At 45.1% G+C, this 24,117-nt stretch overlaps 2 protein-coding genes across 2 annotated transcripts in view; one reads left to right on the top strand and one right to left on the bottom strand.

Annotated features, from left to right (window-relative positions):
• The first annotated feature begins 1,504 nt into the window (after positions 1–1,504).
• On the top strand, positions 1,505–16,080 carry LOC121676745 (charged multivesicular body protein 3). The gene is made up of 6 exons (XM_042053645.1): positions 1,505–1,632; positions 6,395–6,455; positions 9,861–10,040; positions 12,572–12,693; positions 14,483–14,597; positions 15,573–16,080. The coding sequence occupies exons 1-6, from the start codon at positions 1,588–1,590 to the stop codon at positions 15,707–15,709; spliced, it is 660 nt and encodes a 219-aa protein (XP_041909579.1). The 5' UTR covers positions 1,505–1,587; the 3' UTR covers positions 15,710–16,080.
• A 1,816-nt stretch (positions 16,081–17,896) lies between these two features.
• Positions 17,897–24,117, bottom strand: part of KDM3A (lysine demethylase 3A) — a 29,621-nt gene continuing 23,400 nt past the window's right edge. Inside the window, exons 20-26 of the mRNA XM_042053639.1 lie at positions 23,136–23,226; positions 22,450–22,580; positions 21,518–21,637; positions 21,292–21,431; positions 19,332–19,508; positions 19,116–19,250; positions 17,897–18,639 (exon numbers count right to left, since the gene is read on the bottom strand). Coding sequence (XP_041909573.1) covers positions 18,559–18,639; positions 19,116–19,250; positions 19,332–19,508; positions 21,292–21,431; positions 21,518–21,637; positions 22,450–22,580; positions 23,136–23,226 — 875 coding nt within the window. The 3' untranslated portion in view covers positions 17,897–18,558. The remainder of the gene's footprint in view (positions 18,640–19,115; positions 19,251–19,331; positions 19,509–21,291; positions 21,432–21,517; positions 21,638–22,449; positions 22,581–23,135; positions 23,227–24,117) is intronic.

Genomic DNA, 24,117 nt, shown 5'->3' with positions numbered 1-24,117 from the left:
AAGACTGTGCCTGTAGCAGGGTCAGCAGTTTCGCTGCTCGCATGTTTTGCCTCGCAGGGCTGGGTTGTGCTAGTACTTGTGAAGTGTCTTAACTGAGATGCTAAACATTCCTAAAGTGGTGTTTTATTCTCTCATGCCTCGTGCCTGGAAGCTAGAGACCAATTGCAAACAGAAAATGTCAAAACACTTGAGGTGAGGGTATTAACTTATTTGTTAGGTTTAATAAAGGCGATGGATGTTTTGTGCTGCTATTACAAAGGAAGAATTTAAATAATCTCTGAAGCTCTTTGCCGCTCTTGATTTCACCAATTCTTGTTTTATTAACACTGGCTTTCCCACTGCTGGTGCTCAGTCCAAAATGAGAGCTCTCCTTTCCAAAGCTTGTTTAGATCTTTGTTCTGCATTAGATTTTGGAGGGAAAGATGACAAAAAGTGAAACTGTACATTTTTGTAACTGTCATTAAAATGTCTGTCTCCAGTAATTAAATAATGAGGATAAGCATAATTGTAAGGTATTAAGAGTTACATTAAGCTAATAGCACCTTTTCCTTCCTAAACTTTTGCACTCTGGGCATCACTGATTTATTTCTAGTGCTTACAGTCTCAGATTGCTCACCGGGGTGTGAAGAGATGGAATGACTCGCTGGAGCTCCAGCAGAGCAGCTCCAAGCTGTCCCTTCATTTCAGCCAGGTGATCCTGCGGAGAGGAGGGTGGAGATGAGCCAGGCCTGGCTGGTGGGATTTCTCCGAAACAGCCCCGGCAGCTGGGGACGAGGTGGGCACCGGCTTGTACGGGCTTTGCCCTCGGTGTCCTGCGGGCCGTCCCAGGGGAAAGAGCAGAGTGGGAGTCAGCCCTTGCACCAACAGGTCATCGAGGTGCTGCGGTCCCAGAGAAGGGAGCGCAGCTGGGGAAGGGTCTGGAGCACAGGTGTGATAAGGAGCAGCTGAGGGAGCTGGGGGTAGCTCCGCCTGGAGAAAAGGAATCTCAGGGGAGACCTTATTGCTCTCTACAGCTCCCTGATAGGAAGGTGTAGCCAGGTGGTGGTCAGGCTCTGCTCCAGGAAACCAGCGACAGGACGAGAGGACGGAATTTAAAGCTGGGCCAGCGGTCGTTGCGCTTTAGGAGGAACTTCTTCACAGAAACGGTGACTGGACGTTGGAATGGGCTGCGCAGGGCGATGGGGTTAACAAACCCCGGAGGCGTTTTAAGGAAAGACTGGATGTGGCACTCAGTGCCACGCCGGTGTTCGGTCATGGTTGCACTCGGTAATCTCAGAAGTCTTTTCCAACCTAATTGACGCTGTGAATGGGTTATCAACACGCTCAGTGTGAGAGACCGAGCACTCCCGCCGCCACCAGCGCCCACCCCGCCCCGCTGCCCTCAGAGCCTTCCCGCCCCTCCCGCGCGAGGCGGGGCCGTGCGCAGCGCCACGTGACCGGCGGGACGCCGCGAGGGGCGGGGCGAGGCGCTCGGGCACCGCCCCCAGCGGAGGGGGCGGGGTCTGCGGTGCCGGTGGCGCAGGCGCAGTGCGGTCTCCGCCCGGCCCGGCCGAGGGGAACCCGGAAGTGCCGGGCGGTGCGGCCGCCATGGGGCTGTTCGGGAAGACCCCCGAGAAGCCGCCCAAGGAGCTGGTGAGGGGCCGGAGCCGCCAGGGCGGGGCTGGGGTGCGGCGGGGGCCGGAGGCTTGCGGGGGGACTGGCGGCAGGGCCGTGTGGCGTTGCTATGGCGTCGGGCAGGGACTGCGGAGGGGCCTGGCCCTGGCCCTGGCCTTGGCCCTGGCCCTGGCTACAACCGGCCCTGGCTACACCCGGCCCGGGACCGGGCGTGTGGAGACCTCACAACACCGTCCAGTATCTGAAGGGGCCTACAGGGAAGCCGGAGAGGGGCTCTTTGTCAGGAACTGGAGTGACGGGACAAGGGGGAATGGGTGCAAGTTGATAGAGGGGAAGTTTAGGTTAGATACTGAGAAGAAATTTTTCCCTGTGAGGGCGGTGAGACACTGGAACAGGTTGCCCAGAGAAGCTGTGGCTGCCCCATCCCTGGAAGTGTTCAAGGCCAGGTTGGATAAGACGTCGAGCAGCCTGGTCTAGTGGAAGGTGTCCCTGCCCAGGTTGGAGCTATATGGTCTTTAAAGTCCCTTCCAACCCCTTAATATTCTATGATTCTAGCTCCTCTTGCAGATATAGCCTTAAAATTAGGAAATAGTAGCTGAAATATTGGGACTTGGAAGGGGAAGGTGAGTCTGTAGACAAACTGTATGTTTCCACGAACAGCTTTCTGATGTCACAGTGAAATGAAATAATGAAGACACTGGTGAATTTCACTTTTGCCTTTCATAAGTAGCTACTAATGTGTTAGTGAAAAAGTCTGCTCTTTGGGGAGAGGAAGATCAAGTACATTAGAGGTACTGGAAAAGCAGCAGGAAGAAGGATGACAGGCACAGAAGTTGAAGGCTTAGACAAGCTGTGGATGTTCACAGGTGTCCCCTGGTGCTTTGTAGCAGCTGAGTCTGAGGGGAGTAGGTTGCGGTTGTTTCTTGTCAGGTGAGAGAATCAGATGGGGAATGTGCCTTTGGGAGTGTCCTTTCCTTTCCTGCTCTGCCTGTGTCTGAGCATTCTGTGGGCTGGGTCAGTCTCCTGTGTTCCTGAGTGTGGTACAGGAGACCACAGGGAGAGCTGGGGTTGGGGACTGCTGCTCTCAGGGCTGGGGTAACACATCAGACAGCTGTGTAACCCACACATGTGGTCGTGCTGCACTGAGGCGTTCCTGCCTCGTGTCTGAGGGCTGCTCTTTTGCCTTCCCTGGTGAACTTGTCATGTTTTCCAGTAGCACAGTGCCTGTTGGTCATCTTGGAGCTCTTGGAGGATGGTGCCATCCACCTTGAACCTTCTTTTTCGTGGTGCACAGCAACAGGACAAGGAGCAAGGGCCATAAACTAAACCACAGTAATTTCCACCTCTACATGAGGAAGAACTTCTTCATGCTGAGAGTGGCAGAGCCCTGGAATAGCTGCCTAGGGAGGTTGTGGAGTCTTCCTCTCTGGGGACATTCCAAACACACCTGGACACATTCCTGTGTCACCTGCTCTGGGTGACCCTGCCTTGGCAGGGGTTTGGACTGGATGATCTCCAGAGATCCCTTCCTAACCCAGGGATTCTGTGATTCTTTGCAGAAAACCCTGCCCAGGCTCTATGGAACAGGTGTTGGGAGAGGTGACGTGAGTCTCTGAGGGCTGCAGGCTGGCATGGTGACTTCACAGGCCACAACAGTGATATTGAGAAACCCATTAATAGTAAAAAATTCCTTTCCTCCTGTACCTAACTGCAGCTTTAGAAGGAAGAAAAAGTAGTTCCTAACTGATGGGGAAACAGCACCACTTATCTTGTCTGCCAGCAGCTGTGCACAAGATACAGTCCCTCAACAGGGCTGGAGGGAGCCATCCAAGCACTGCAGAACGTGGATAATGATGGGGAGAGGTTGAGATTTTGTGATGGCAATGTTTTGCCCTCGGTTCATTTGTCTGCCTACTCTGCTGATGTGAGATAATTTATTTATGATCAATACAAGGCAAACATCTTCAGTCCTTGTGAAGAGCTGGTGATGCATTCCAGTCTGTCTAAAACTGGGGATTTATTATACTTTTAATGCCATGTCTGGATCGTTTGAACTTAAAAAGTGGGTTTTCCTCCAGTGTAGTCTGAGTTGGCTCTTTTCAGCCGAGTGCTTTGCTGGCTGACTCTGGTGTGATGCAGTGCTGTGAGAGTGATGATTTTGTTTAGATCAGGGGTGAAAGCAGAATAGCTTCATCAGCGTGGAGTTGTGCTCGGGGTAATTGTCTTTGCTCAGCTGGACCACATACTCCTGTTCCCAGCACTGCTGCCTTGTGCCATGATTTGTATCCATGTCCCTGTGTCCTGTGTGAGATGGGCAGTGTGGCTTCTTTGCAGCTCAACAAATTGCTGTCTCATGTAGCTGGGAGCATGGAGTAGCCTGGATGAGAGACAATGGGATTTCCTCCTCCTCTTACACAAAACAGGAGATGAGTTGGGAACACCAGGGAAGGTGTAAGCACCCAGCTCTGCCTTTAGGACTGTTGTGTCAAGCAGCTGATTCCTGTCAATGCTAGGGATGAGCTGTGAGGGTTTTCAGCTATCAGAGTTGGCAGGGATTGATGACAGCACACAACCAGTCTTGATTTAATGGTGTCTTTGTGCTGGGTTGTGCATCCCAGAGACAGAAGCTGGAAATCCTGCTGTGGTTCATTTGACAGTTGCTGATTGTGCTTGTATGTGAAGGCTTGTTGTGTGTTCATTTGTTCTAGAATACAAGTTGTAGAGCAAATCTCTGGTAGCTGTTGCATCTGAGACAGGACAGTTGGCCAGCCAGAGCTCTCTCATGCTTTACTTCAGTCTCTTCCCCCTGCTTTTTTTCCCTCTCATGTAGCCCATACTCAAAAAAGGAACCTTCTTAGCTTTCTGTCAGGGTGAGGAATGACTCTCCAGGACAATATTTCCTCCACTCTGAAGAACAAGAGGGGACGCTGCAGTCAGTCCTGCAAGGGTTTAGGTTTTTTTTCCCTGTAAAACCAGGATTTAACTAAAGGCACAGGAGCTTTCTGAAACCTGTTAGAAACTTCTGCACCAATGCAGGGCTTTGGGTTGTTTGTGGGGGTTTTTAAGCGGATTTTGTGCTTGGGCACCTCAAATGGTGGCTGTTGTCTGCAATCAAAACGTGGTCTTGTTCTCCATGACCAAGAGAATGTCCTTTGAGACTGGTAAAAGTCTAAATGTGTTGCTCTGCTGGGCTTGTGCACTGAAGAGAACTTGCTTTACAAGTTTTCAGTGCACAAGTTCTCTTCACTCTGCTTCCCTAGAGGGGTGGTCTTTTAGGTCTGTTAATAAACTTCTTTATATTCTTTTAAGTTTTGTGCCTGCTTTGCTTTCTCCTAATTCTTATCTCACAGAAGGAAAATAAGTAAGTAATGGATGTTTTGAACCGAACCACTACATCAGGGCAAGTGGAGCTCCCCACCTCTTGGGTGAGCCAGACGATCTGGAGCAGAGAGATCTTGGCAAGTGCCAGGAGGGAGCTGTCACAGGAGTGGCTGTGTTTGAACCCCACCAAAGGCAGGGGAAGGGAAGCTGGAGGGCAGAGGGACCTGAGCAAGTGGGAGGAACGTAGCAGGAACCTCATGATGTTGAGCAGTGCAAGACTGTGCAGGTGAGACAGCCATCCCTGCACGCAGGGATGTGCAGCCTGGGGCTGGCTGGGCACCAGCTCTGCGGGAAAGGATCTGGTTTCCCATGGATAATAAACATGAGTTCCCAGTGCACCTTTGCAGCAATGAAGGTAAATGGGGCTGTGTTAGGAAGCTGTAGTCACAGTGTTGAGCATTCAGTCACTGTGCTACACAGCATTAAAGAGGCCACATCTGCAGAACAGTGTCCCAGTGTGGGCACCCAGTTCAGGAAGGATCTCAGCAAACTGGGGAAGTGTGGCAGAGGGCCATCAGGATGGTGGAGGGCTGGAGCCCTTGATGCAGGAGGAGTGGCTTAGGGAACTGGGCTCATTTTGGCTTGGAGAAGAGAAGGGGTTTTTTTGAGGTGTCTTCAGTGATAGGAGAGGTGCTACAGCCACAGCTGGCCAGAGGAGAGTTTTGAATTGGACATGAAAGGCCAGATTGGATGGAGCTCTGAGCAATCTGGTTTAGTGGAAGGTGGCCCCACCAACAGCAGGACGTAGATGGTCTTTAAGGTCCCTTCCAACCCAAACTGTTCCAGGATTCTGTGAGGAAAGGTCTTCCTCACAGGAGTAATTTAAGTGCAGTTGCTCAGAGTGGCTGTGAAGTCTCTGCCCTCAAACAGTATCAAAACTCAGTGGATGAGGCCCTGAACAACCTGTCTGAAGTCTGAGCTTGATCCTGCTTTGAGTAAGGGTTGGCTTGGAGACCTGGGGATCCTCCTGACTGAAATGGGCAGTAGCATTCTTGGTGCTGTCATCCTGTGTCAAAGTCTGTCGCTTCTGCTGAAATTCCCTGTGGCAAGTTCACTCTGTACAGTGACATGGCTGTGATGTGGGAAGTTAGCCAGGCACTGAGCATCTGACTCACAAATCACATCATGGAATCATTGAAGAGTTTCGGTTGGAAGGGATCTGTAAAGGTCCTCCTTAACTGCTTGTCTGAGCATTAAGAGCAGTGCAGTAACTGGTGGTATCTCTGCAATGTTTTGGGGTTTTATTATTTGAATAATGAAGTATTTTAACATCACTCATAAGTTAAAGCTTGTGCATTTTGAAGTGCTGCTTTGATACTGAATGTTTAAGTTACATGCAAATATAAAAGCATAGTTTTAAAGATGGAATTTCAAGTAACTCTCTCTTTCTCTTTTTAAGGTCAATGAATGGTCCTTGAAGATAAGGAAAGAAATGAGAGTGATTGATAGACAGATCAGAGGTTTGTACTTGTGTCTCGTTTTTTTTTTTACTCTCCCTGTCTGCCTTCAAGTTTTTTTTGCTTTAATTGAGGTAGGCTGTGAAATTTAATAACCTGGGGTAGTCTATCGTGTTTGGAATAAAGGAAGATGAATGTGATCCTGGGGCCAGACTTAGTCTGTGCTACAAAATGATGCCGCTGTGAAGTTATCCAAGTAAAATTTTCAAAAGAATATGAATATTTCATGCTCCCAGTAAGACATAATGCTCTTAAATCCCTTTGGATAACATGTATTAGACTTATTATCCAGAATTTCACCCACATTGATTTAATAAGTAGTATCAGTGTGGTAATATAATGCCACATGTAGGAAGTTCCACTGGTATGTACTGGTGTGAAAGTGCACAACCCAAGCAAAAGTAACTTGCTGTCAGCTTGGGAAAATCACAAACAGAAGAGAGGAAGGGAAAAAAAGAAGTATTTTCACAGCAGGTGGGTGTTCTGCTATTAAATGATGAGCATTACACTGCTGAATATGTTTTGAAAAGCAGAGGAGTTCCTTTTTATTGCACTGCTGTTAGTTCAGAATTTCTTCTGCCTGCCATCCGTGAGCCTGAAAATAGGTTTGGGTCTAGGTTTTGTTTTCCCCTTCTTTGTCTTCTACCCTGTCCCTGGGATTTGTCCATGGGATGTGCTGGTGAAGGATATTTTGTGTCAGCATCTGGTTACTAGGCACATGCCTGTTTTGTCCTCCCTCCCCTATTCCTCCTCAGCCCTGTGCCTCTGGAGTAACCTGACAGGGTTTGTGTCTTCTCCCTCCCATAGACTCGTGTGATTTGGTTGGAGAAGGTTGCTTGTGCAGTACAAGGTCTGTCCTTGTCTCTAATATGAGGAACAGAATTTGTCTTTCCCAGGAAAACCGATGTACAGGAATGTGAATTCTTTTGCTTTCTCCGGGGCACTTTGTGCGGCTGTATCAGGCACAGAGGAACTGCAACTCTGATCTTACTAGCAAAATGTGTTTTAGAGGTTGCATCTTCCACAGGAACAAAATACCCACATATTCACTACTGATGTTTCTTGAAATTTCGGGTTTCTGTTAACTTTTTATATGCCATAGTACTTTTAATGGCCTATACAGATACTAGGTTACCTGGTAGTGTGATATTTTGATGTGGATGCAAATCTAATTATTTTAGCAGCTCTAAGCATGTCTGTATTTCAGAGTCCTACATTCAAAGAAATACAGTTCAGCACTAACCACCAACCATCTGGTATTCTGATAATTCCCCTTAAAATAAACTACAGAATATCTTTGTGCCAGGATTTCACATTTTACCAAGTGTCACCTATGGAAGTACGTGGTTCTGCTGGACACTTCCCAGGCTAGCAGGCTGCTCCTGAAGGATAACAGCCATGTACCACTGAAGGTTTTCTCAAAAATTACTTGCTGTAGTTGGATTCTGCTGTGCTTTCTCCTTTCAGCTGAGCCTTACACAGGAAATCCCTGCAATCTCTAAGGATGCTAAGCTGGAACCTGCCTTAGTTTCCTTGGGGAAGGCTGTGCTAGATGTGTTTGGACAAGGCAATGCTAGATCCACCTGGGATGAACTGAGTGGGCTTGGATCACTGGAACACTTGGCTTGCCTGGTCAGTGCAGTTACTAAAATAGCAACACAGTTTGAAACCATCTGTTGTTGGACTCTTGCTGCTCTAGTGATTTTTCTTTGGGGCAGGTTGTTTTTCAGGGCTTGGAAGGTTTGGAGAAATGAAAGGTATCCTTGTTAGTTCAGAATTAAATTTTTTGAGTTGATAGAGTTGGAGTAATACAGTAACTTTGTGTTTTGCTGAGCTTTCAAGTCCCTCTCACATGTGCTTGGGCTGCTTTGTGCCTCTTGTGCTTGGTAGTGCTGCAGAGAGACTGGGGAAGTGACTTTGGCTTCCTTGAGGAGTGTAGCTGGCACTGACCTCCAGAGATGGAGTTGGCTGTTCTTTCATAGTTGTGCCGCTGATCTCATACTCAGCAGTTGGTCATGCCAGCAAAAGCATTCACTCGAGTACAGGCTGCCCTACACTAGACTGAGTGTAGCAACACAATACTTGTGGTTGTTTTCAGCCTGACAAAGTGAATGCTGTAATTCCTCACTGCTGCTGGAGTTCTTCTGGTGCTTTCTGTTTCCTGCTGGAGCACTTCAACTCTTTCTTACCTGCTCTGATATGCTGGGACTTGGCTCAGTCCCGTGTCTGACATACAAATGTCTTCAAGTTCGTGGTATTTCTGAAAATAATAGTGGGAAAGCAGCAAGGGTATGTTTTTCTGATTATGATCCTACAGCTTTCTGCTAGTCCTTTGAGGTAAAGACCCCAGTGAATGATAGTGAGAGAATAACTGGTCTTGAGTACAGAGTTCATTAACTCCCACTTGAGAAGCTGTGTTGAAGTCTCCAAGTCAGCCTGTGCCAGCAAGTGTGTGTTGATGCCTTTGTTTTTATAAAAGGGCAACTTCTTATTCTTCCAATGTGTAACTTCGTCTGGCATAAATCAAGAAGGCTCAAAACTAAATTTGAACTGAGGCTTTCCTTGAAATAATTGTTCTTGTGGTCATTTCAATCAACTCTTTGCAGGAAGGTGAGGCTAATCCTTATTATCTGAATTCTTTATTTACTTTAGGATCATTTTTCTTGTGGACTCTTAGATCCACATTTCATCAGTGGTTGATGTATTGCTGAGTCTGGAAAAGGAAGGAGGTTGATATTGTCCCTGCTTATTCTTGCAGTTTTTGCTCTGGGCTTTTTGGAGTACCTGGCTCCTGCTGTTCACAGCCAGTGTTACCTGGCAGGGCAGAACTGTGAACAATCTCATCAGATTTGCTGGAGAAACCAATGGTATTTAAGGAGGCCTATTTAGTGTTTAATATTTCAAATCCAACCAACTCTTTGGTGCTCATGCTTAGTTCAGTATTCCTGCTTCAGCACACTCTTAAAAAACAGCTATTGAACAAAGCTGGATGCCAGGAGAGTTTGAACAGGATGTTTTAAATTGAATGTATATTTTGTATATGTATATTTATATCAGGCCGGTTTAATAGGAAGTTATTTTGAAGTTGTAAATCAAATCATCCTCTCAGAGTGCTTTGTTCTTAGCTCAGCATCGTGGACATTCTCAGACAGTCCTTTAGAGTACTCTTGGCTGCAAAGGCAATTACAGAGCTGGATGTTCAGTAATGAGAATTTTCCTATTAAGATTTAGCTGAATTATTCAACTGACATGTAAATCAGCCTAGAACAAGGTCTGTGAGTAACAGAGGGAAACGGAAATCAAGCAGAAACAATTCTTTGCATTGGAAACATACCCCAACAAATGACTAATTTCTCTTCCATATTCTTGGGAGTTCATCACTATTTGCTGTGTTTTTCTGTACTCCAGATATCCAGAGGGAAGAGGAGAAGGTGAAGAGGTCAATAAAGGATGCTGCCAAAAAGAATCAGAGAGATGTGTGTGTGATCTTGGCAAAGGAGCTGATCCGCTCTCGGAGGGCCGTAAGCAAACTCTATGCATCCAAAGCTCACATGAACTCTGTTCTCATGGGGATGAAGAACCAGCTTGGTAAGAACAAATTCTGAGCCCAAGCACAATGACTGCTCTGACAGTAGAGGTGAGATCTGAGGTTTCCTTGTCCAGAACCAAAGTCAAATGCAGGCAGAGCTTGAATGTGGAAGCAGCTGTGCTCTTGTGAAAGGCAGCTGATTCCAGTGGGCTTCAGGAACCTGGGAAGATCCTCCCATAGCAAGCCCAGAGCTGTGAGGCTGCTGCAGTTCTACCCCCTAATCCCAGCAGGCACATGCACCCACAATCTCAGAGCAGAGCCTTTGCCACCACCCCATAAACACACACAGCTTTCACAGACACATGAACAGCTCCATCCTGCTCTTCGTCTTCAGCTGATGAGGACTGAGGTGCACTGGTAGAACACATATGTGCACAGTAGATGGGTTGTTCCACGAGCTGCTCTCAGATGCCTTGTTTAAGATGGCCAGATATCTGAAACCTGGCCCCAGATTTGCTCTGACTGAGGTGCTGGTACCTGGTCCTGCAGCCCCCTGAGGTTTGTGTATTCCCTGATCTACTTCGATCCTTCCCCAAACTACCTTTGGTCATTCCCCTAAAATTCAGTTAATTTTCCCCTAAAATTTAATTATTAAATCCTGTAATCCACCTAAAAGATCTATCATAAGTTTTCACTGTGTCCAAACATGCTCTTCCCCCTTACATCCCTGTAAGGGAAAAGAGCGTGTATCCCTGTAGGCAATAACCCCCCTCAGTCTGCGGGATGTTGTGAGGCTGTTTGCCCACTGCCCTCTCTGGATGGGTGTCCCACCCTGGGCTCTGAAGTAGTCTGGGAGCTCCCAGTTTTAGTTTCTTGGGGTTCCTGCCCCTCATTGTTGCCTGCATCCTTGCTGGTTCCCTGTTTTCTCTAACGAGCTGCTCAGCAGATGATCTAACACCTTTCCTCAGAGCCTGAGGGTTGCAGTGATGTGAGAATCACATGCTCTGAAACTGAACTCACAGCAGTTTGGAACACGTTCTTAGTGTGCATTCCTAAACAGTTTGAATGCATTCCTAATATCTCTGTATCCTTTTGGAGCCTGTGTCACTGATTTTGACAGGATCTGTCACAGGAGTAGAATTCCCTTCACCTTGTAGATGGTTGTTTCTCTAGCAAGAGTCTGGGGGCATTTACCAATACCTACATGGGGGTGGGGGAGTAGTGTTTGATTTTCTTGGTGTGGATGAATCCTTTTGCGCCTTGGCTTAACACCCATGTTCTGTAAACCCTCCTTGGTCCTTTGTGTTCCTCCAGAACCAGCATATTTCCCTCACTCCTTATCCACATCAGAAATCTGTTGTAATAGACTTCCTGCAATGTTTTCCATAGCTGGAAACATTCCAGCCAATAACAGGCACAACTGAAAGCTTTAAAGACAGGAGAAGACTTAGTGGAGGTCAACATGCTGCTGAAATGTCAAAGCATTTCCCCCACCCCAGCATAATCCAAGTAGATTTTGACACTGGATGAATGATAAATCAGGAGTCACATTGTGAACTTCAAGTGTAATTTTGTCACAGTTCAAATGTGGTTCCCCATGGAAAGGGAAGTAGGACTATCCTTGCAGCTTGAGGTGTCCCTTAAAAGGAAAAACTCAAAACAGCCTCCTCCTTATTACCACTGCCAGCATCTTCATCTTCCTGGGAATGTTCTGATACACGTAGATAGGAAACATTAAGGAACCTAGAATTCAGTCTGGGGTCTGTAGTAACCTGAGAAATGACCACTCAAGGCAAGGTTTCTGTTAGTTTGTTAAAAGTGTAAGGCTCTTAAAAGAAATTACTGAAGTGAAAAATAATATGTGCTGTACCTTCATTTTGCTTCGTTAAGGAGTGACCATTTTATATACAAACAGGTAAGTTCTCCATGTCCAGGAAACTGCAGAGTTAGATGGCAGAATTTAAAAAACTTCACAGTACCCTTAATTACTGCTTTTTGATCTTGGTATATTGATACATATGAGGAGAGCTTATAAGTTACATTATGAGAATAGCCTCTGGAAAGAGTATTGTTAAATTCAGTTTAAACAAGCTTATTTTCAGCTTATCTTTTTCAGTATTAATGTTATAGCTTACTCTTTGCTGTGAAGCTGTTGCAGCAGAACTTCTGCCAGGGTTAGCTTCCAGTTCCCGGTGTCAGGCAGGAGGTCCCTGGTTTCAGCACTCACTGCAGCTCTGCTGCTGAAGCCCCCAGCAACACTTCTGGCTGCTGAGGGGCCAGGCAGGAGCAACTCAGGCCTCTCTGTCCCTGTCTTCAATGAACTGGGTGCAGGTGGTTGAAATCTCTCTGCAGACCACCTGGGTTGCTCATTGTGCAGGACCCGTAGCTTTGCTATAACTGTGGCTTTTTGAACATGGGTACAAGTTGGGCTTTCCCAGGAATTTAGTCAGGAAGGAAGAAGTGGAATCCCCATTTCTTTTTAAAATTGGATTGTCTAAATGTAAACAAATTTGCATGTAGGGAGGATATAATTTCTCTGCTTTCAGCAGTGCATGGATTGTTCAAGCTGTTCTGTGCCTCTCCTTCACAGCTGTCCTCAGAGTAGCAGGTTCATTGCAGAAGAGCACAGAAGTCATGAAAGCTATGCAAAATCTAGTAAAAATCCCAGAAATCCAAGCAACGATGAGGGACTTGTCCAAAGAGATGATGAAGGTAAGATCTGGCACATAAATCAGACCTGGGTGAACATGATGTGGTTGTTACTGAGCTGTGCAATCACTTGGGTGGCCTCTTTGTCAGAGGGCTTGTGTGACCTCAGGACATTCCACGACTCTGTGGCCAGTCTGATACTGGTGACACAAAGAGTTTTAAACCTAACAGCAAAAAGCTGTTAGACAAACATTCTTAATAACAATTTTGAGTCAAAAATTGGGAACATATTGGGAATTTATTTGCCACAGACATGTTCAAAGAAACAACAATTTTCAGGCATTTATATACACTATAACATCCAAGATTTTTTTATAGACACTCGAAAAATCTGCCCAATTTACTGCATCATAGTAGAGGTGTTTTGTTTCTTTTAACTACTACCAGAACATCTCATCTGTCTTTCTCTAATGGATAACCCAAGTTTTATTCAGCTAAACAGTGGTTTATTAAATCTGCTGTCCTGGTTAGACAATTACTATTGATTAAGTTTTTTGGGGTGTACAAGCCTATGAAGTGGCTCCCTTACTGCGCCTGCAGTGTATTAATCAAATTTTCTGGGGTGTGTAGGGCTTTGACTCCTTAACTCTCTGAAGATACCATACTTGTTCCATGACATCTAATTCATCTCTAGTTACATAATAACCATTAAACAATTCTTTATTGAATTTTGTTCTTCAATATTAAGTTCTCTAAGGGGTATGGGTCCATGGAGGTCCTTTCTGCATGTGCAGTGAGGTAATTTCTCAGGGTTTTCTACTGACACTGAGCCAACACAGATCTAAATCAAAACCAGCCAAAATAACACAATCAAACATTCCTTAACTAATTAAACATAGTTCCTTACAAAATTTTTAAAGAATCACAAAACTCCTGGCTAATTGAGATATAACTCACTGTCACTGGGTTTGAAGCATCTAGCTCAGTGTCTCCATGTGATGGGAGCGCTCTGATTTGAAAGTATACAAAGTCTCCTGTTATGAACATTACATTTTCAACAACTAAAGTTGTTTTGCTTTTTCCCTTCTAACCACTCTAGACTGTTTAGTTCCAATAAGTTTATTTCTAAATAATTTTGCTATTGTGCACCAGCATGGTTTGGCCATATCTAGGTTGCAGGGCCTGCAAAGGAATGTTTTCAAATGCAGACAGAAAAAAACCCAAGCTGTGTCAAAGAGCAGCTTTACAGTGTGCTACCCAATTCATGCTGCATGACTGAAATTTACACTTGTATTTCACATGCTTGGAGCAGGCTGGCTTCTTGGTTTAGATGTGCAACAACAATAAATAACCACGGATTTGTAGAATGGTTTGGGTTGGAAAGGATCTTAAAGATTTCCAGCCCCCCTGCCATGGACAGGGACACCTTCCACTAGACCAGGTCACTCAGAGCCCCATCCAACCTCGACTTGAACACTGCCAGGGATTGGGCATCCGCAGCTTCTCTGGGCAACCTGTTCCAGTGTCTCACCACCCTCACAGGGAAGAATTTCTTCCTAATATGTAACCTAAATCTCTCCTCTTTTAGTTTAAATAACTTGAGGTTTTCAAAGTGAGAACAGGTGCCTTTAATCCCCAGTTTTCTTCCTGCTTTTCCAGGGCACCAGTTGTAGAGATACATCCTTACACTGCCGGGGGTTTGTTGGCTGCCCTTGTGCAACAGCCTCCATTGGGAAAGCTGGAGCAGGGGGTTGTTATGGATAGGCATAACCTCATCTCCCAAGCGGGAAATGTGTCCTCTTACTCTGCTGTTTCCAAGGGCATCACAGGCTGCCTTGTTGTTTTCTGCTAGGCTGGAATTATAGAGGAAATGCTGGAGGACACCTTTGAAGGCCTGGAGGATCAGGAGGAGATGGAAGAGGAAGCAGAGGCAGAAATTGACAAAATCCTTTTTGAAATTACAGCTGGTGAGTTTGTGGGTGCTGCTGAGAGCCCTGCTCTGTTCAGCAAGATGCAGCAACTGAAATCTTCATCTCTTCTGACTGCACTGCACTCTCACAGTGGCATCTCTTCCTTTGGTGATGAGCAGAGAGCTCTGACAAACTGGTTTCTCAGGGAATACTGGCTGAGAAGGTCAATGGGGCTCAGCAAGGCAGAACTAATATCCATCAGCTGCTGTCTGTGCAGTTATGTAATTGAGGCTCCAACAGATCTGTGTTTGGCTGTGCAGTGAATCGTCTAAACAAGGTGAAACTTACATGATTGACTAGGTACTGTTATTAATGAAGCCAAGAAATAAACTCAGCTGCACTGCCTTGAGTCCTAAGCTGTGTTTTGAGTCCTGGCAGTAACATGCTGTGTCCTGTTTGGGGGAAAAAGCCCAAAACAAACACTAAAACCCTCTTAAAACCAAAACCACAACTTCTGCCTTCCAGCTCATGAAGTAATGATCTACTGGTTCAGTTATTTGACTTGGAGAGTGCTTAGAATGCTCCTTTCACCTGGATTGCTTGTGATGTGGTGAGACAAAAACAATACCAGGGCTGCATTCAGCTGTACCACACTGAAAGTGCAGCTCCCGCCCTGCTGGCACCTTGTGCCCAGCGCCTGGCACATTGTCCTCTCCTTTCTCATATCCTAATTTGCTTTTTCCATCCTGTTTCCTGGGAGCTCCCCTCCTCCCAGGCAAGCAGTGGGAGCTCCAAGGCAAGCAGCAGGGCTTGGGGGGGAGCTTCCTCCCAGCAGGGAAGGAGTGCAGAGGCTCAGAGGGGCTGGCAGGTCAGTGCTGCTGGGCTGCCAACAGCCCCGGGCTGGCCCTGTCACAGCTCAGGGGTGTGACCTCCAGGAGAAGTGACTGGTTGGGTTATTTTAGATGTCCCTGAAAGCCACTAATTATTAAATGCAGACCTAAGACACACTAACGAGCCTGTTTGTTGTTGCAGGGGCCTTGGGTAAAGCACCCAGTAAAGTGACAGATGCTCTGCCAGAGCCTGAGCCCATGGGAGCAGCTGCTGCTGCTGTGGACGAGGAGGAGGACATCGAAGCGATGCAGTCGCGGTTGGCGACCCTGCGGAGTTAGGGCCAGCATGGATGTGTACAGTTGGCTTTATTTTATTCTGTCCTACCTTCAAAATGCAAAACTTAACTGTATTCTCACTTATGTAATATATATATATTTTTTTTCTTCCTGAGGATTTTATTCTCCAAGAAACTACTGTAATATACTTCTTGGGGAGTGCAGTCTCTTCCAGTTTTCTGTGGTGATATGGCAAGGGTGGTGTAATGTTATGTATTTTTAGATACAAAGTCCTGAAATATATTCTCATCTTCAAGCAGCATTTTTCCCTAACAGGCACTTTGGTTTAATCTGCTACCAAAAACCTCGAGCACTGTCAGATCTGTGTTTTCCTGAATCACTACAAATTTTATTAAAGCTGCTTCTAACAGTCACTGCCATGCAGCAGTTTAGTTTGCATCACTTTGGCCTCTGTCACAAACAATACCCACCTCTAACACCTCCCTTTTGGTTTTGTAACACCTTTCTTTAGCACATTTAGGGCCTTCACTGCATAGTTAAAGAGAAGTTTTCAGTCAGTTCCAGCTCTGTATGATCACAGGAGAGCCTGTCTTAGCCAAGGCTGTGGCACAGCAAGAGCAGCAGTGGGAGGGGTGGCCCTGACTCACCAGAGTGTTGGCAAAGCTTCCCCAGACCCTGTGGCCATGCCAAGGCCTCACTGCTGCTCCAGTAGCACATTTCAGGGTCAAAAGAGAGCTGTGTCTCCTCCCAAGGAAAAGCTTCAGGGAAAACAGATGTCACAGCTCCCAAAAGGCAGTTCGCAAACCAAAAAATTCTGACCCAAACCTGTCACTGCCACAGGCACCTCCCAGGTAAAGGGCAGAGCTCTTAATTTTAAGGAACACTTACCAAAAGCAAGCTAAAGTCTCTAACTAATTGTATCCCAACAGCAAGGGTAGAAAAACACACAAGGTACACAGATAGCTGGATGGGGGGCCAAGCACTGTTCAGCTTCATGCTCAGGGAAGCAAAGTATCCTCAAGGCTGTGCAATTCAAGTGTTCCATCTCCACCCCAAATGCAACACAAAAACAGGCAAGAGAGATAATTTGGTTCGTGTGGTCTTAAAAAAATCCAGAAAGCACAGATAGAAATAAAAGCAGCTGCAGAGTGGAGAGGGTGAGAGCTGCAATAAACCCAGACTGAACAACAGCACAGTGGTAAGAGCTCAAAATGCAGCTTCAACAATGGGTCTTTTCAGATGTTTGTGCACACAGGGTGTGTAAGATCAGTGTGACTCAGCTCCCTGGGAGGTACCTGTACTCCAGCTGGCTCCAAGGAAAGCAATTAACCTGCTTTATGTCAGCTACTTCAATTTGATAGTTCAAGGGAAAATATTCAGGTAAGTGGTGTTTTTAAGCATACCTGACAAGTTCAAGCACAAAATGCCAAATCAAGCCAGCTGAAGGGACCAGAACAAGTTATTTACTGTCAAGAGGTGTCAGCAAGTAAAGTTGGAGGAGAGCTCTCACTGACCCCAGTGAAGGGCTGTTGTGTAGGCAAACCTTCTGTAAGTCCACTTAACTCTAGTGAAAGACCCCTACTCCCTGCACATCACTGCAGCCTGTCCCCACTCCTGAGGGAGCAATGAGAGGAAGCTTCTCTGAAGAAGAATCCTGTCACCCCAGACAGACTCAACAGCTAATGCTGATCACAAACAGCAGGTGAGGTACTACAGGGAGGGGGAGCTGCAGTTCCTCTGTTGCACAAAGCTCAGAAAAGTGACTTTGCTGCCAAGGTTTCCTCTCCTGTGCAGCTGTTCCCAACAGCCATCATGCACCTTTCAGTGCTGGGAAGGAACTCAAAGGTTAATTTTATCTCAGGGTATCTCATCAAATGAGAGATTCACTTTTCCACCCATGACCGCTCTTCCCGTTTTAAGTTTTATGATGTTTTTCAGTCTTTCTCCAAATAACCCTGAGTTGTGTGTGTACCACTTCAGATTGAAGCTGCAAAGCTCACGTGATACAGACCACAGGAGCAGCAGTCAGGCAGCTAAGTCATGCTTAGGTTAACCAAAAATATCTATAGACAGGTCTGCTGCTGTATTCCATACCCTAAGCCTTCAAATACTTTAAAAAACAGTATGAACAGTTTATGATACACCATTTTCTTTTGCATTTCAAAGTACTGCATCAAATTAATTACATTTTAAACAGTCAACTGAAGAAGACAGGCAAGGAACAGTATCTGAAATAGAGGAATTTTTATGTAACCATTCAGTGTTAAAAACAAGAGAATCAAACATCAGTTCAAATTAAAGAGCAATTTCAAACAGAAGACATTTGATTAAAAGTTTCTTTTAACATTTAGAAATTTAAATACATTTACCTAAAGATGGTTAACTCCCATCTCTATGTTACTATACAATAGCTTAAAGCTACTTTTAAATGCTAGTTCTATGTTAATGTGAAATTCCAGAACTGCATTCTTAACTTTATGTAAGTTGGTTATTAAACTGAGTGATTTCATACTTCCTCCCACCCCAAAATAAATTTTAGAAATTGAAGCTTTACAATGCCTTGAATAATATTTTTCAAACGAGTAATTTGGAATAGTTCTCGACAGTTCTATAGGAGGTATTTTGTACAGTTTGGAGAGCAACTCCGTATAAAGTTCTATTGCAACTGAGCATTCACAGTATGCCACAGTCCATACATATTACTACATATACATATCAGGTTTGTAAACATTGGAAGAATACACAGAACATAGTACCACGATCCTCTGGTACTGCTGAAAGGAAGATGAGGTAACATTCATATAATCTCAAAGTCCACAGAGGTCCTGACTGAGTAGGTAGAACAGCTGCCAACGCTTCTGTTTCATAGTGTGTGGTTAAGGCGCTCTACATCACGGTCTGCTAAGGCTGGATTCGTTAGCTCTCAGTATCCCAACTGCATCTTTAACAGCGTGGTATATGACATTCTTCACCTGCAGGAACAAAGGAAAAGGTGCTTGGTTTTACAAGCAAACAGCACAGATAATTTTCCAGCTTTCCCACTTCCTTCCCCTCACCCTGTGCAGGTCAGTTCAGACACACTCATCTGCCCGACCTTCAGGTAAATCACAAACTTGCGAAAAAAAGGTTCACATTCTAACAGGAGATAAAGTGAACCCTGTAGCCTGAGGAGAGCATTGCTCAGCTGGTGGGGAAACAAAAGAAATGGCAGAAGAAAGCATCTGAAAAGAATCTCAGGAGAAGCTTCAGAGGGATTTCTCAAAACTACTAAAAACCTACCAGTTCAAACACTACTGAAATTTCAAGAACCAATGCATTAACATTGATCTGAACACAAAAGCAACCTGGGTTGCATGGCCACAGCCCTTCTGGGTTTGGTGAAGGTTGTCTGTTGTGTTTTAGTGGGGCTTTTGTAAAGGATCAAGAGCACTGAGCATTGGGAAGTTACCTGCAATTTATCTTCATGGTTCGTATGCGTATGTGACAGATATCTAAATTCCTGAGTGAGCCAGAAGCAGTGTTTGACATGCTCTGGGGATACAAAGTCTTCTGCAACTTTAATACAACTGTACAAATTATGAACCTAGAGAGAACAAACAAGCATTAGCCATCTGCTCCAAGGGCTGCCCAAGCAGTCAGGCCATCCCCTGTCCCTGGTTCTTGCCTGGTGTGGAGCTCCTGCTGGGATGAAAACTACATCTCCTAGAAACTGTACAATAGCCCAGCCTTGAACTCCGTACTCCTGATGAAGGCGTTTCCTCAGCGATCGGTCCAGGTACCAACTCTGATCATGAATGGGATCGTGATCTACAGGGTTTTCTTGGCCTTGTTCTTCTGCAACCTGGAAAGTCACAAGACAGCAGGCATTTTAACACACCAGTCTGACTGGACAGTCAACCTTTATCTGTGGCATTCCATGCAAACCTGTGCCAGAGGGACTTGCACCATGTGTTCAGGTAGGAAAGTTAGATAATGAAAGTCTGGATCCTTACTCAGGCCTTTGTCAAGGTTTCAACATTTCTCAGGTCCCACTGGCTTCACAGACACATTGCAAGGGTGGGTATGGAAAGTGCAAGTAATCCCAACTGACAGTGGCAAGGAACAGAAGGGTGAAGCAACTCGTGTTCACATGGGAATCCCTCTCACACATGGAACCAGTGTTCTGACACTACTAAAGCGGGAGAGGGATTGTGTAGAGGGGCATGAAGTGACAGGACAAGGGGAAATGGCTTTAAACTGAAGGAGAGTAGGTTTAGATTAAAGAAGAAATTAGGAAGAAATTCTTTCCTGTGAGGGCAGTGTGGCCCTGGCACAGGGTGCCCAGGGAAGCTGTAGCTGTCTCACCCTTGGAAGTATTCCAGGCTACATTGGATGGGGCTCTCAGCAATGAGGTCTAGGGGAAGGTGTCCCTGCCCATGGCAGGGGCACTGGAATGAGATGGTATTGAAGCTCCCTTCCAACCACAGCCATTCTGAAATTCTCTGACTCTACAACTGGAAGACACTACCCAAGTGTGGAATTCAGCACCTGTCTGCCTTGAGGCCACAGTCAGTGAGCACGTGCTCACTGACCCAGAGAATCCAAACCAGATTTTCAGGAGAAACAAGACTGGGAGGCACAACAAGCACTTTAGGACAGAAATTTGAGGGCTGTGGGGAAAGAATTTCTGCAAGAAGTTCCTGTATAAATCCAGCTTGCTGCAGCAGCCATTTACACCCAGGACTGTAGCACAAAACCCCATTTAGGAGGAGATGAACAGCTTGGTTCTACTCCACTAAAAGCTGCTGAAAGGCCCACACCTGCCAGCAAGTGTGACACAAGGGACTGAGGTGTGAGACACAGACATCAAGACTCCAAGTGCTAATGCTTATCAAACCCAGGAGCATGTTTTATCAACTGCAAGATTTGTTCTTTGTTAATATTAAATAAGTCTGCTGCAGCCTCTCCCAGCTTCCACCAGGACAGCCATCAGCCTCACCAGCCCAACAGTTGTTCAGATCATCCCATTTATCCTTTCACATATCAGCATATTGGCTCTTTCCATTTTCAGAGCACCAAAGAAGTTTCACAATTAAGACCACAAAACTCTGGGCTACCTGAGGTAAATTTAAACACTAAAACAAGCCCTTTTGGATGTAGTAGCACATCTGCACTAAACCCTTACCTCCCATAAAAACATGACAAAATACCTCATGCTTTTCCTTAAATTCAGACATCATCAAGGTATGGGGAAAAAAAAGGTAAGACAGAGAGAACAAGGAAGAGCTTTATGTACCATGTATTGCTCTGAATTTCCCAAGAACATCTCACATTCTTCTAAGAATGACCAAATTAAACTGTGCTTTTCTTTAAATCTAAACCAGCTATTTTCTTGTTCACTATGTAACATTACTCGTCTATGAGAAAAGTGGGCAGGAGGAGTAGCTACATACAAGGTAACTTCAAACTTCAACTCTCCACCCTTTTCAGATCCTACAAGACTCATGGCTCTGGACAAGTTTTGTCTTGGATACAACTCAAGTACTTGTTTCCAGAATAACTGGGATATGAAGGAGAAAAGCCTAAGGATAGAGACTTGCAAGCCTACACAGCCTGAAGACCAGTTTTTAAGGTTAACATCTTACCTTCTTAAGGAATTCCCGGATTTTCTCTGTATCTTTGGCAGCATAAATGTGCCACAGAGCTCCAGGCTTTTCTCGGCTTTCAGTGAAACGCTTAATTGTCAGTTCATCAGAGTCGCCATCCTGTATGGTCTTAAGCACTTCTGTGGGGAGTCAACACGAGCAGTTACACGAAAGGATCTGCCCTCCAGCCACAGAAATATCCCCACAGACACCACAAAGATTTTACCTTCTTCTTGATCAGCCTGGCCTTTGGGGATCCCCACGTAAACCATGACATTGGCTGCATCAGACACGTCCAAGTGGAGGTTTGTTGTGCCGTATTTCCTGTCCTCTGGTGTTATTAAGCCTGGGGGAAGGAATCAAAGGGGGGAAAAAAAAGGAGTAGCAGATCCATTGGTAAGACAAAGAAGTGTTACACCACTCTCAGCAGCACTTTCTGAAAAGATTAGAGATCTTTTACTTCTACCAACAAATGCTTCCAGAACAGCAATATGCTTTCTATCCAGGACCTTGCTCCATCTTGTGGCTTCCCAAGTGATCTGCTGACAGGCTGGTACAGACCAATGTTATCTCTAGCTAGCCCGTATGATAAATAAAAGTCGTGTTCAAGACCTGCTAGAAAAGAGTTTATACAGCCATTTAGAAAAAAGCACTTTCAGAAGCAGTCTCTTTTTCACTCTAAACAGCAGCTGCTAAAGGATTTACTAGCTACGATCTCTTTAGTGGCCATGATGCTGCCCAATTTTAAATGTCTTTTGAGTGACAGCAGATGAACCAGCCATGGAAAAAAACTGCTCAAGGAGAGAATAAAAGGTAAATGATACAGCCCAAAAAGGAGAACCACAAAAGCAATACAGCCAGAAGCAGCAAAACAACAAATACATGTTGCTAGCTACAGTAAAGAGGCTGTGGAGCAAGTTGATTGGGAGACTGGGAATAACTACTATTGGCTTGAAACCACCTGGACAAAAAGATATTTAATAAAATAAATCATATCATGCTCTGGACATCATTGATACCTATAGGTGAGCCAAAGTCAGGCTTTCTGATCCACAGGATTAATCAAATTGTCTACAACAGCAAGGATTCACATAATCTACAGTAAATTTAAACAGGAACATGTGGTCAACGTGACCTTTAGACTGAAAAACTCCTTACCATATGCATTGTACATCTTGGGGCCCAAATCCGGTCGCACAAAATAGTTGGGGAGTCGAGAGGCAAGGTTGAGCTTGCCACCTCTCCTGGTGTATTCTGGCAATGGGATATTCTTCATCAAATCATCAAACCTAAAGTAATGCAGCAAAATTTAGCATTAGGTACTGATAAAACCAAAAGCAGACTAAAACAGACTGCAATAAAAGCTCTTTCCAGTCAAGGAAGTGTACTCCTTCCCTCAGGGGGTTTGCTGGACACCATGAAAAGGAACTGAACAAACAAAGCACACAAATATAGCAGACCAACAAATTTAACTGCTCTGGGGTAATGCTATTTCCTTGTGTAATCATGTCAAGGAATATCAAACAGCCTAAGTCCACATACTTAAAAATGTTTGGCCAAAAAGTAAGCTTCAACTGAACTCAGATTTCTAAGGGATCCAGGCTTTTAGGAGCAGATTTAGGTACTCACTTTACTTGGCAACAAATACAATGAACTACATAAAAATTTATCATGAAACTTGTGCAGGATTTCCATTTATGTCAGGCATCTCTGAGAAACAGAACTGTTCACGTGTCACCAACTCCTGCTCAAAGCTGAAGCAGGTATCAAAATGTGACAGTATTCCTACTTCCCACTATTTTGGGGGTGTACCACACAAAAACATTTCCTCTGGAAATTCATACCGAGAGGGCATCATATCTCTGAAGTCTTCTCCTGGAGGCCAGTCCTTAAGCTTCAATACCATTGGCTCACCCTCTTCTGTTCTCAGGCGACCTAATGTGAAGTATTAGCAAGTTTTCATTTTTAGTAGTTGTACAACTCAGAATCCAAAGAACCAAGATAAAGAAATCCTTATCTCAGTTTAGAATCATGTTCATTCCACAACTATTCATGTAGAACCAAAGACATACAAGCTCATCTGACACCAGAGTAGGGTATCACCGTCATGACAAACATGTTACAACAGGAGATGTCAGGCAAACAAGCAGCTTTTACTGTTTCCCTGCCCAAGCACTTCCTACAATTTAGCTCAGCAACTGGTTTGTGTACCTGATGAAGCCAAACTTCTTCAAAGATCAAGTAACAGAGGAGAAAGGTGTGAGTCTTCCACCTCCCACTCTTCTTGCCCTAAGTACCAAATTCCCTCAGCTTACAACTACTTGAAACAGCAAAACAGATCCTTAGATAAGAATGTGTAATAAACAGATAAAGTAGAACTCCAAATGCAATAGCAAGTATTAATTGTCCTGGAAAATCTCAAGCTCACCTCTTCTAAATCTATTTTTATAAGAAATGACTTCAGTTCCTCAGGACCAAAAAGCACCTTCAAGTTAAAACAGCAGAACCCATTTAACTTGTGAGCACCACCTCTACATGTTCTCATCTGTTTCACTCAGCTGGAAAAAAAAAAAAAAGCTGACAAGTGAACTTAGCTGCTAGGAAGATCTTAAGTTTCCTCAGAATGCTTCCCCAAAAGACTAAAGGCAGCCAAACATACTCCTGAAGGAATGAAGGTTTCTATCCAGTGCACAATGTCAGCAATGTATCCTCACCAAACTGTCCAAGGCAAAGAGAAAGCCTGAACATCCTTTACACTGCTTGTGGATCACAGGTCTGTGCTAGGGCAGAACTACTGCTGCTAAATATCACCTATTGGAACAAAGA

Source organism: Corvus kubaryi, unplaced genomic scaffold, assembly GCF_017639235.1.
Source record: "Corvus kubaryi isolate FWS band 111438036 unplaced genomic scaffold, C.kubaryi_AGA036_p1.0 split1-131, whole genome shotgun sequence".
NCBI classification, from domain to species: domain Eukaryota; kingdom Metazoa; phylum Chordata; class Aves; order Passeriformes; family Corvidae; genus Corvus; species Corvus kubaryi.
The sequence above is the reverse complement of the archived record's forward strand: the minus strand, read 5'-3'. Positions and strand labels throughout refer to the sequence as shown.